General features: G+C 42.6%; 1 protein-coding gene across 3 annotated transcripts; it reads left to right on the top strand.

Moving 5' to 3' along the window:
- The first annotated feature begins 349 nt into the window (after positions 1 to 349).
- On the top strand, positions 350 to 5,954 carry LOC131520083 (uncharacterized). Of its 3 annotated transcripts, XR_009265923.1 has the most exons (3): positions 350 to 2,281; positions 5,284 to 5,704; positions 5,784 to 5,954. XR_009265923.1 is itself a non-coding variant. In XM_058743831.1 (2 exons), the coding sequence occupies exons 1-2, from the start codon at positions 1,235 to 1,237 to the stop codon at positions 5,470 to 5,472; spliced, it is 1,236 nt and encodes a 411-aa protein (XP_058599814.1). In that variant the 5' UTR covers positions 350 to 1,234; the 3' UTR covers positions 5,473 to 5,741. The 3 variants fall into 3 exon arrangements, 2 of the variants coding, with proteins under 2 accessions (XP_058599814.1, XP_058599815.1); XM_058743831.1 differs by lacking the exon at positions 5,784 to 5,954 and having other exon boundaries at positions 5,284 to 5,741; XM_058743832.1 differs by lacking the exons at positions 5,284 to 5,704; positions 5,784 to 5,954 and having other exon boundaries at positions 350 to 1,015; positions 1,476 to 2,773.
- Positions 5,955 to 12,290: the final 6,336 nt, after the last annotated feature.

The raw sequence follows: 12,290 nt of genomic DNA, 5'->3' as shown, positions 1-12,290 counted from the left end.
GATGCCAGAAAAGAAACTGTCCTAAAGATCCCTACTCCCACCTCTCGAAGAGAAGTAAGGGAATTCTTTTTTTTTTTTTTTTAATTTTTTTTTTTTTTAACATTTTTTATTTATTTTTGGGACAGAGAGAGACAGAGCATGAACGGGGGAGGGGCAGAGAGAGAGGGAGACACAGAATCGGAAACAGGCTCCAGGCTCCGAGCCATCAGCCCAGAGCCTGACGCGGGGCTCGAACTCACGGACCGCGAGATCGTGACCTGGCTGAAGTCGGACGCTTAACCGACTGCGCCACCCAGGCGCCCCAAGAAGTAAGGGAATTCTTAGGCTCAGCCGCCTACTGCCACCTCTGGGTTCCAGGTTTTGCTGAGATCGCCAGGCCCCTATATGAAGCTACCAAAGAGGGGAAAACATTTAAATGGGCTGAAAAAGAAGAAACTGCCTTTAATCAGTTAAAAAAGGCCCTCCTAAGTGCCCCAGCCCTGGGCCTACCAGACATTACGAAGCCCTTCCACCTCCTTGTAGACGAACATAAGGGAATAACAAAAGGGGTTCTAACTCAAGCCTTAGGCCCCTGGAACTGCCCGGTGGCTTACCTGTCCAAGAAACTAGACCCAGTGGCTGCCGGCTGGCTGCCATGCCTAAGAATTATTGCGGCGACAGCACTCCTAGTCAAGGACGCAGACAAACTGACCCTAGGACAGGAGATCTGGATCACGACCCCACACACCATTGAAGGGGTCCTGAAACAGCCTCCTGACAGATGGATGAGCAATACACGTATGACTCATTACCAGAACCTCCTACTCAACTCTCCACGGGTGCGGTTCCACCCCAGTGCAGCCCTCAATCCTGCAACCCTGCTGCCCGACCCTGACCTAGGTGCTCCACTACATGACTGTGTGGGAATCCTGGAACAAGTACATGGATTCCGGACGGACCTGACCGACCGGCCCCTCCCCGATGCCGAGGCTACTTGGTTCACTGATGGCAGCAGCTTTGTGCGAGACGGACACGGGTATGCGGGTGCAGTGGTGGTCACTGAAACGGACACCGTATGGGCGGAGGCTCTACCCTCCAGAACGTCAGCCCAGCGAGCAGAGCTCATAGCCCTCACCAAGGCGCTGATGCTGGGAGCTAGAAAATGGCTTAACAACTACCGGACTTGGGAGACCCAGTTTTACCAGACCAGACCAAATACTCCCAGGAGGAGTTGGAGTGGATCAAGAAACTCCCCATGGCCCAGGAGATAAAGGGATGGTGGTATATACCTAACAAGGAGCTCGTGCTGCCAGACCGGCTCAAAGTCTCAATATTAGAGCAAGTTGTATCTGCCTGCAAGACCTGCCAACTCACCAACGCGAGAGCCACATCAAATAAAAAAGGAACCAGGCTCAGAGGCACCGGACCGGGAGCCCAATGGGAAGTCGACTTCACTAAAGTCAAACCAGGAAAGTATGGTTATAAATATCTTTTAGTATTTACAGACACCTTCTCTGGCTGGGTGGAGGCATACCCAACCAAGCATGAAACGGCTCAGATGGTGGCTAAGAAGCTACTAGAAGACATCTTACCCAGGTATGGTTTTCCTGCCATGATAAGATCAGACAATGGACCAGCTTTTATCTCGCAGGTAACGCAGGCAGTAGCCAAGGCGGTGGGGGCAAACTGGAAATTACATTGTGCTTATAGGCCCCAGAGCTCAGGACAGGTAGAAAGAATAAATAGAACCCTAAAAGAGACCCTTACCAAATTAACCATGGAGTCTGGCGGGGACTGGGTGACTCTCCTACCGTATGCTCTTTATCGGGTTAGGAACACTCCTTACACCTTGGGTTTTACTCCCTACGAGATCATGTTTGGCAGGCCACCCCTTATTATTCCCAACCTTCGAGCTGAACTTCTTGCTGAGTTTAAAGATCAAGAACTTTTTCTTTCCTTGAGAGGGCTCCAGAGGGCGCACGAGGACATTTGGCCGCGCCTCCGTGCCATCTACGAGGCTGGCCCGACCCCGACACCTCATCAGTACAGGCTGGGAGACTGGGTCTACGTCAAGAGGCACCACCAGTGTCAAGAGGCGCTGGAAGGGACCCTACATCGTGGTGCTGACAACCCCCACCGCTCTCAAAGTAGGTGGCATCGCGACCTGGGTCCATCACACCCACGTTCGGCCAGCGGACCCCTCCACGATCTGGAAGGACTTCGTCACGCGATGGGCCGTCATTTGGGACCAACACAACCCGCCCAAGCTCAAGCTACAGCGCATTCGACCCACCTAATATTGGTAACTCTGTTAACTCTGCTTGTCATTGCTCATACTGCCGGGAGTCCCCACGCCCCCCAAAACATCACCTGGCAGATCATAGACACCAGCTCGGGGACAATATTTAATCAGACCTCCCAGAGCCACCCCAGGGACACTTGGTTCCCAGAACTTTGCATAAACCTCCAAACTCTGTTCCCCTTGTCACCATAAATGCAGCCGGTCCCATGATTGGGTCCGTAAGCTACATGGCAAGGGGGGAATGAAAGGGCGGGCCTACGCCCGCTGACTTCATCTTGTTCTGTGTTCTTCACCTTGACCACGCCTCCCCCCCTTGAGTAACCTCCCGCTCACCCGTTCAAACTTCCCGATCAAAACACGCTGGCGACCTGCCTAACAGGACTCCCGACCCTTCCCCAGCCTCCCCAGCCAATCTGCTGAGGCCACAGCCATTACTTCACCAACTGCCCCTAGGCCCCAATAAAACCTTTGTGCTTTTGAAACTCGCTCTCTCTCTCCCCGGTATCTCACCGCTGCGTCGGTGCAGGTAGGGGATTGAGCTCGAGCTAGCTCGAATAAAGGCTCTTTTGCTTTTGCATCAGACTCGGCTCTCTGGTGGTCTTTGGGGATCACGAATTCTGGGCATAACACTTAAGATATTGATCAATACTCCAACTCCGTTTATTTCATGAAGTTAAAACTAGTGATTTCTGCCTACATATTAATCTAATCTTTTGAAAGAATTCACCTCTGGGGCACCTGGGTGGCTCAGTCGGTTAAGCGGCCGACTTCAGCTCAGGTCATGATCTCGCGGTTCGTGAGTTCGAGCCCCGCGTCAGGCTCTGTGCTGACAGCTCAGAGCCTGGAGCCTGTTTCGGATTCTGTGTCTCCCTCTCTCTGACCCTCCCCCGTTCATGCTCTGTCTCTCTCTGTCTCAAAAATAAATAAACGTTAAAAAAAATAAAGAAAAAAAAAAGAATTCACCTCTGACATACTGATGGACAGATGAAAAAAATTTTTTTTAATGTTTATTTATTTTTGAGAGAGAGAGAGCCTCAAGCAGGGGAGGAGCAGAGAGAGGGAGACACAGAATCTGAAGCAGGCTCCAGGCTTTGAGCTGTCAGCACAGAGCCCAACATGGGGCTCGAACTCACAGATAGTGAGATCATGACCTGAGCTGATGTCAGATGCTTAACTGACTGAGCCACCCAGGCATCCCACTGATTGTCATATTTTTATATAAAAAAGTATTTAACTCTGTAAAAACTGTTCATTCCCTGGAGTACTTTCTTCCCTGTGAATATCGTGTTTCCTGGGCAGCTGTCCTGATCTGTGCTAGAATAAAACTCTCTCTCTCTTTTTAAAATCATATTAGAATTCTTTCTAGTCAAATTGCATGGACATTTCTTGGCTTAGTTGGCAGGACATCAGAGAAATCCACCTGAGGCCACCTGAGGTCTTCTGGAACCTGGCACTTGGTACCAGCATGGGCCCTTTGTATACCTCTGGCTTTTCAGCAACCTTTGAGTGGATCAGTGAGTTCTGGTATGCAGATCTCCTTATTTTAAGTTGACAGTCCTGACTTTTATTCAAGCTGGTTTTAGACTGATTTTATTTGTACTGGTAAGATTTTCCAGGTAGGAAACCTCTGGACAAGGGAGTAAAACTTGGGTTGGCTAATTCATATTTGGCTTTGATCTGGCAAGAAAACCTTAAAAACTGGATAATACCAACGAGTCAGAAAATGAGAGATTGAATTATTTAGCTCTGAAGATAGGGGATACTTGCTCCTTCTAGCCAAAAGGCGTTCTCAGGTGACCGAGAACCTAATGGAAGTATCTGAGGTTATTCCTCAAGATGAGAAGCAGTCCCATTGGGAATTTCATCTTCTTCACATAGTAAATAAAGTCTGGCTTGTCTGGGGATGCACAAGTAAGGATTGATCATCTGGTGCTTGGAGCCCCCACGGCAGTTTTAGGCTACCAGTGGGGAAACACTGGATACCTCTGTGTTTCACAGCCTCCTGGAAGTGCACTCATAAATAGTACACTTTGGTCCACTGTATTCTTCTCTCCCAAGAGAATTGTCCAGATTTTATACTAAAACGAAAGCCTAAAGAAGATGCGAAATCATGCTCTAAAGCTGAACAGCTCCCAGGGGCGCCTGGGTGGCTCAGTTGGTTGAACGTCCGACTCTTGGTTTCAGCTCAGGTTATAATCTAATGGTTCCTGAGTTCGAGCCCAGGATCAGGTGCCGTGCTGACAGTATGGAGCCTGCTTGGAATTCTCTCTCTCCCTGCCCCTCCCCTACTCACTCTCTCTATCAAAATAAATAAACTTAAAAGAAAAAAAAAAATAAAGCTGAACAGCTCCTGAATGCACAATAGCCACCTACATGTTCCTGAAAAGGGGACTCATAATTCCTTGTACTAGCCCTTGTAACACATCTATTGAAAAGTTTGGAGATTTGTTCAAGACCTGAAAGCTAGAAATAATACTGTGGTGCCTTGACATCCAGTGGTCCCAAATCCACATACTTTGCTCTCCTTGATTCCAACCAATAAGCATTACTTTTCATAGTGATAGGTTTGTGTAGCTCCTTCTTCAGTATTCCTGTAGATGTATTAAAATACATATTAACTCAAGGTCCTGCCCTAGGACACCCCAATTATGACCCTTTTCTTCATTTTGGTACATGAAAACAAAGGGAATGCTCTAAGTGTATTAACTCAGAAGCATAGTGATCAACATTGACCTATAGGATATTATAGCCAACAACTTGGTTTGGTGACTAAAGGACTTCCACCTTGTATGAGAGCAATTTAGGCAACCACACTCACATGCAAGGCCACTGAGGAAATAATGGGCTCCCCTTAACTATATTCCACATTCAGTTGTATCTCTTCTATACTCTCATCTTAACATTATTCTGTAAGTCAGCTTCTTAAAAAGTAGTATTACTCTTCATGCCTAATAGTATTCTAGCTTGACAAAGTAACTTTAACCCTGCAACTTTACTTCCAGATCTACACAAAGACCTTGATCATGGGTTTCCAACCAGGGCTTAGCAGAATGGTTCCTGAAAAGAAGGGTGCTGAGAAGAAGGTCCGTTCTGCCACCAACGAGGTAGTGACCAGAGAATACACATCAATGTTCACAAGCACATCCATGGAGTGGGTTTCAAGAAGTGTGCCTCTCAGGCATACAAAATGATCTGGACATTTGCCATGAAGGAGAATGGGAACTCCAGATGTGTGCATTGACACCAGGCTCAGCAAAGGAATGTTCCAAACTGTATCCGCATGCAGTTGTCCAGAAAACATAATGAGGATGAAGAATCACCAAACAAGCTCTATATGTTGGTGACTTATGTACCTGTCACCACTTTCAAAAATCTGCAGACAGTTAATGTGGATGAGAACTAATTGCCGCTTGTCAAATAAAGGTATAAAACTACCAAAAAAAAAAAAAAAAGACCAAAAGATCTTGATCATGACTGTATTTCATTATCTTCTTATTCCTAGAAATGACTTACATGAGACCCCATTGATAATGCTGACTTAATTTGGTTTATGGAATTTACAGATGATCATAAAGAGGATCAAGGACATTACTAACTTAGATATGCAATTACTTCTTTAACAGATATAATTGAAAGTTCTTATTTACCCCAAATAAAATCTTCACAATCTGAATTAATTGCACTTACTTGAGCTTGTCAATTGACTAAAAATCAAATAACAAATATCTATACTGACAGTCACTATGCCTTTGGAGTAGCATATGACTTTGGAATGTTATGGAAACAACAAGGATTTTTAACGTCCTCAGGACAACCTATAAAAAGTGGAAAGCAGGTTGCAAAGTGATTAGGTGTGATACAACTACCACAACAACTTGCCATTATTTAGATACCTGGGCATTCTAGATTAGATACCATAGAAGAAAAGGAAATCATTTGGCTGATGTAACTGCTAAGTGAGTATCTCTAGATACAAATTTTGTCCAGCATCAAGAATGCTCATTATTCCTTGATATTAATTTTTTAAAAGATCTGCTTTTATGGACTCAAAGGGAGAAAATTCAACCCCATCACTCAGGTACGGGTTGGGCCTAACAAAAAACTTAGTGTTCCTATCGGAGTACAAATACTTTTACTTTCACATATTTGTTAATGGACTCATTGGAGATCTGGAAAAATGATTTTATGGAGTAAATAATGTTTATGGAACCTATCAAATGTATGCCCGCTGTACCATTTGCCCAATACACAATTCTGGAAAGTCATTACATAGATCACAAAGACATCTCTCACTTCCCAAAGGACCATTTGAGGTATGGCAGTTGGATTTTGTCCAGATGCCACCATCTTAAGGATATAAGTATGTTTTGGCTATGATTTTCACATTGGTTTTCATCTTTCCCTTACAGAAGAGAGCTATGGCATTAACGGTAGGCAAATTATTTAGAAAGGATAATTCTTATTTGGGGAATTCCTCCGAACTACATCATGATCAAGGTTCCTATTTTACTGGACAAAAATTAAAACCATTTGTAATGTTTGGCCAATAACATTTCCATTGTGCTTATCATCTGCAATCCCCAGGATTGGTGGAAAGAAAAAATGGTACCATTAAGATTCATTTGGCAAAATTTTCAGAACGATTTAAATTTCCATGGCCAAAACCTCTCCTACTAGTATAGTAAAACCTTGGATTGCAAGTAACTTGTTCTGCAAGTGTTCTGCAAGACGAGCAAACATTTCTAAAAAATTTTAACTTGATAAATGAATGATGTCTTGCAATATGAGTAGTACATGATGCTGAATGTCACATGATCACAACTGTGCCATTAGTTCTCTTTCTCTCTCTCTAATTTGCTGAGGAGTTGTGGGTGATCGTCTCCCATGCTCGGATGCTTGGTCTCAGGCCGTAGTGTTTGTCAGAAATCAGTGATTTTTCAGAACGTTGGAAGGTGCTCACAGCTGGCACTAGTGAATTTTTTGCTATTGCAAAGCCCCTATGACAGTCTTTTGCTTTTCCATACAAGAGTAAGTTTAGGAATGCTTTGCTTTTTCCAGGTCAGGCTGCCTGCAGATATAGACCCTTTCCTCTGCTGCCTTATTGCCAGTTACACTAAGGACAGTATATGCCAAGAGTTTATTAATACTGTCCTGTAGTCAGCATCTGGGTGAGTGTATACAATAGCTACCATGCGGGAAAAGATTCCATTCAGCCAATAGATAGCAGGGATTCTGTTAGCGATAGTGAAAGTTGTCCAACACAATAACCCTCCTCTCTCTTGTCTCCTTCACTCCAGCCTTTGAAGGTTTTCAAAGATAAGTGCAGGTTAATTTATTTTCTTTATATTTTGTATTTTCTTTATTATTTCATATCATATTACAGTGTTGTAATCATTTTATATGAATATTTTTGGATTGTGGAACGAATCATCTGAGTTTCCATTATTTCTTATGGGGAAATTCACTTTGATATAGAAGTGCTTTGGATTACAAGCATGCTTCTGGGACGAGTTATACTCACAAACCAAGGTTTTACTGTACTTCCAGGTTAGAGATGTACTACCTTTCAAAAACATCGATTATCCCCTTTTGAAGTCATAACAATTGCATGGCCTATGAGGTTAGATGAAGGAATGTATGAACCAACCTTATTAATATTATTGCCATTACTATCAAGGCCTCATTATAGCCCTTAAACAAAGTGAAAATTTTGTTCACAGTTTCTTTTACAGTGAGCTCCGAGGAGATGAAGATTTCAAAGACCAACCCGGGGATCTTGTTTATTAGAAAAGACATCAAATAAAAGGGTCATTACAACCTTACTGGAAGGGACCTTATCAAGTATTACTGAATAACCCTTGTGCTGTTATGTCAAAAGGTCTAAATGCAGGCATCCACATTTCTCCTTTAAAAAGGTCCCTTCACCAGAGTGAACTTCAACTCTTGTCTCTGACACTTGGCTCTAACTAAGCGATGGATGCCAGACCAGGATAAGAAATAGATGACATCAGCTTGTCCCAAGATTTGAGACCAGACCTGTATTCTACTCTTCTTTCTTTTTCAGTTTGTAATGTTAGAATATAGTAAACCTACCTGTTTGCTTTCACCTCCTCCTTTATTACATCCTGATGAAATATCATGGTTACCTGCGGATTTAACTAATGTAACTTCAAATACTACCCTATTACTTTACTATGATGATAACTTAGATAACATATTCATGACCTCTTGGACACACTGTAATGTTCCTTTGGCTTCTGACGCTTGATTTTTAGGATATATATATTATAAAGGACTTTTATTAGGAAAAGTCTTTCAAAAAGGACTTCCTAACTCAAGTTTAACCTGCATTATGTATGACACTCAACAGATTGACCATTGTGTCTCTATAAACTTAGATGATAATTTATTAAGAAAGGTTCCTGGGCACAGTGGGAGCTTGGGTACAAGTGACAGCTTGTCTGATACGCCAAAATATCCCATGTATTCACAGACCATGTTTTTGTAGATGGAATGGCCTAACCCAAAAAAACCAAAACCCAAAAAACCCAATGGGTATCTCCCAGAGATGCTACTTTAGCCGAGTGACTTGGTGGATTCATCCACCTTCTAAATCTGACTTTGTCTTAGGACCCAGAAGATTATGAGAAGCCTCATGGCATACTCAGACCAAATTACATTGAGAAGTTCCTACTACTCAATTAGCACTAGTCTGGCGAGCCCAACACTTTTGTGTTCAAAATCTTTATCCTAATTGTACTAAAGCTGTTGGTTTACAATGGCAGCAACACATTTGGTGGATAAGTCAGCACTGGCCCCAGTGAAGAAAGAAAACTTTGGGTGGCATAAGGATCAGGTCTGGGTATCCTCCCTCAGTCAGGCTGAGCTTGCCTTTCATAAAGACATGTCTGGGTGTCTGGGTGGCTTAGTCAGTTAAGCGTCCAACTCTTGATTTCAGCTCAGGTCACAATCTCACAAAACTTGAGATCAAGTCCCACAACTTGCTTGGGATTCCCTCTCTCTCTCTCTCTCTCTCTCACTCTCTCTCTGGCCCCCCCACCCCCACTCCTATGCATGCACTCTCTCTTTCTCTCAAAATAAATAAATAAAAACTTAAAAAAAAGTTCTGGGGCGACCGGGTGGCTCAGTCGGTTAAGCATCCGACTTTGGCTCAGGTCATGATCTTGTGGTTAGGGGAGTTTGAGCCCAGTATGGGGCTCTGTGCTGACAGCTTGGAACCAGGAGCCTGCTTTGGATTCTGTCTCTCTCTCTCTCTCTGCCCCTCCCCCGCTTGTGCTCTGTCTGTCTCTCTCTCTCTCAAAAAATAAATAAACATTAAAAACAATTAAAAAACAAAACAAAACAAAAAAACCAACCAATGAAACAAACAAAGAAAAAAGACATGTCAAAGGAAAAAAACACTCTTGGACAAAAAGGAAAATTAGAAGAATGTTTATTTCAGGAAGAAAGTAAAGGATGGAAATCTGCATCTGCTTGGGCTGATAATCTAGCATTAATAAAATGGCTAGGGGCACCTGGGTGGCTCCGACTCTTGATTTTGGCTGGAGTCAGGATCTCCTGGTTCATGAAGTCAAGCCCTGTGTAGGGCTCTGCACTGACAGCATGGAGCCTCTCTTTCTCCCTGTCTCTCTGCCCTTCTCTGCTCATGTGCACTCTCTCTTTCAAAATAAAAGAACATTTTTTAAAAAATGGCTAAATCAAACAGCATATTATGATGAAAAATGCTTGTATCCAACGATGGAGAAAAGCATGTACTTTAACCCGAGGGCTCCTAGACATGCTAATCCACATGAATCTGAAGTATCTATGGCCAATGGCCTTTATTAACTGCAGAAACCCAAAATATACATTTATGGAGATTTTATAATTTCCATAAATATACATTTATGTATAAATGTATATTTATGGAAATTATATAGCTCTCCTAATCTGTAGAAAATCCTTAAAGACTCCTGTAACTTATATTAAATATTTAATTTCTGCCTTAGTACTTATGGCAACTTAGTACTTACGGCAAATTTATGGTCAACCAGACTTAGGATGTTGTTCAATGAGTAGGAACAAAAACTGTTGTAAATACGACCAGAGTTCTTCCCGTTGGTGGAAAATGGGCCTTATTAGCCATTGATTCTTACTGGATTCCAATATCTACTAACATCTGTGAATTCAGGCAAAATATGTGGTTATTCCCTAACCAACAATGGAATCATTGGAATTCATTCCAACGTGGCCTACAATGGCTATGCCTATACAAACTAACATATGGTATACGGGAAAAGGAAGATTTTGTTGGGAAGGTTTATAAAACACCTCTGCAATACTCCTTGATTTATTTTGTAACCAGAGTACTTTTCTTCACAACACTACTGCTATATGGTATAATACTGGCTTTGGAACTCAAATAGAGTTGCCTGATGCTAACAAAAATTATACTAATATTGTTATTGATGACCAAATGGGGAGAGAGAATTATACCCACCACAAGACGTATTATCTATGGAAACTAATGGGCCAGAGAAGTCCTTACAGATAACAGAAAATGTAATTACCATTTTAAACCAATCAGCTCAAACATATCACAAAGCACAAATAACTGTAGATAAAGAAGATACTCAAATTAATTCAAGATTATCAGAATACCTGTGCTGGATTTTTTTGGATTCTTCTCTTGTCTTTCTGATTCTATACTTACTCCCCATTGGGTGCTTTAAATGTTATTAATTGGATTTTTATTACTATTTCTATATTTATGCTATGAAGGTTACAAAAAAGGCAAAGGGGAAAAACTCTCCACAAAGCACATGAACAATGTTTGCACGACAGGTTGATCTCATTGAAAAAAAAAAAATCAGTTGTAATATTTCCTATTTAAAGGCCATACTGTTGACCTCACCCCCCCCACCCCCCCGCCATAGATTCCTAGGCCACCTAAATCAGGCCTAGAAGTGAGGGACATGATGGCCCCATGGTGGATAAGGAATCACCCTGACATCAAGGGACAAAATGATGATCATCAATGCTTTCTGTCAAAAAATTACTGATCAAGGGGCGCCTGGGTGGCGCAGTCGGTTAAGCGTCCGACTTCAGCCAAGTCACGATCTCGCGGTCTGTGAGTTCGAGCCCCGCGTCAGGCTCTGGGCTGATGGCTCGGAGCCTGGAGCCTGTTTCCGATTCTGTGTCTCCCTCTCTCTCTGCCCCTCCCCCGTTCATGCTCTGTCTCTCTCTGTCCCAAAAATAAAAATTAAAAAAAAAAAAAAAATGTTGAAAAAAAAAAAATTAAAAAAAAAAAAATTACTGATCAAATGGGGGAACTGATGAGAGAAAAACTCTCTTAAGTCTTGACCTGAGGGAGGCCATTTTAGATTTCCATCTAAGTCAACATGACTACATAAACATTGTTTAAACCAAAAACTTGATTTAAGGCCCACCAAGCATGCGTAGGACATCTGCTTTATAAATGAGCAGCCTGGGGGCGCCTGGGTGGTTCAGCTTAAGTGTCCAACTTTGGCTCAGGTCACGATCTTACTGTTTGTGGGTTCAAGGCCTGTATTGGGCTCTATGCTGACAGCTCAGAGCCTGGAGCCTGCTTCAGATTCTGTGTCTCCCTCTCTCTCTGCCCCTCCCTTGCTCACATCTTTCTCTCAAAAAAAAAAAAAAAAAAAAAAAAAAGAGTAGCTTGAAGGAGTCTCCTGTCCTTAAGATGTCGATCAATGCTCCTACTTCTTAGTCTATGATGTTAAAACTTGTAAATCCTGCCTAAATGTTAATTTATAATTTTTTTGAGAGACTATACCTCTGACATATTGATTTATGGCTCTTTATGTAAAAAAGTATATAACCCTGTAAAACCTGTTCATTCCCTGGATCACTTTCTTGCCAGTGAATACTGTGTTTCCCAGGCAGCTGTTCTAATCTGGGCTCAAATAAAACTCTATGCTCTTCTCATATTAGAGTTCTTTCTGGTCAATTTATGTCGACAGAACTAACA

The sequence above is a fragment of the Neofelis nebulosa genome, chromosome 8 (assembly GCF_028018385.1).
Source record: "Neofelis nebulosa isolate mNeoNeb1 chromosome 8, mNeoNeb1.pri, whole genome shotgun sequence".
NCBI classification, from domain to species: domain Eukaryota; kingdom Metazoa; phylum Chordata; class Mammalia; order Carnivora; family Felidae; genus Neofelis; species Neofelis nebulosa.
The sequence above is the reverse complement of the archived record's forward strand: the minus strand, read 5'-3'. Positions and strand labels throughout refer to the sequence as shown.

What these genes read in the sequence shown, in the direction of transcription:
- LOC131520083 (XM_058743831.1), top strand. Translation starts at nt 1,235, where the DNA reads ATGGCCCAGGAGATAAAGGGATGGTGGTATATACCTAACAAGGAGCTC. An exon ending in ATTCGACCCACCTAATATTG is followed by an intron (nt 2,282 to 5,283) that starts GTAACTCTGTTA and finishes CTTTACTTCCAG; the next exon opens with ATCTACACAAAGACCTTGAT.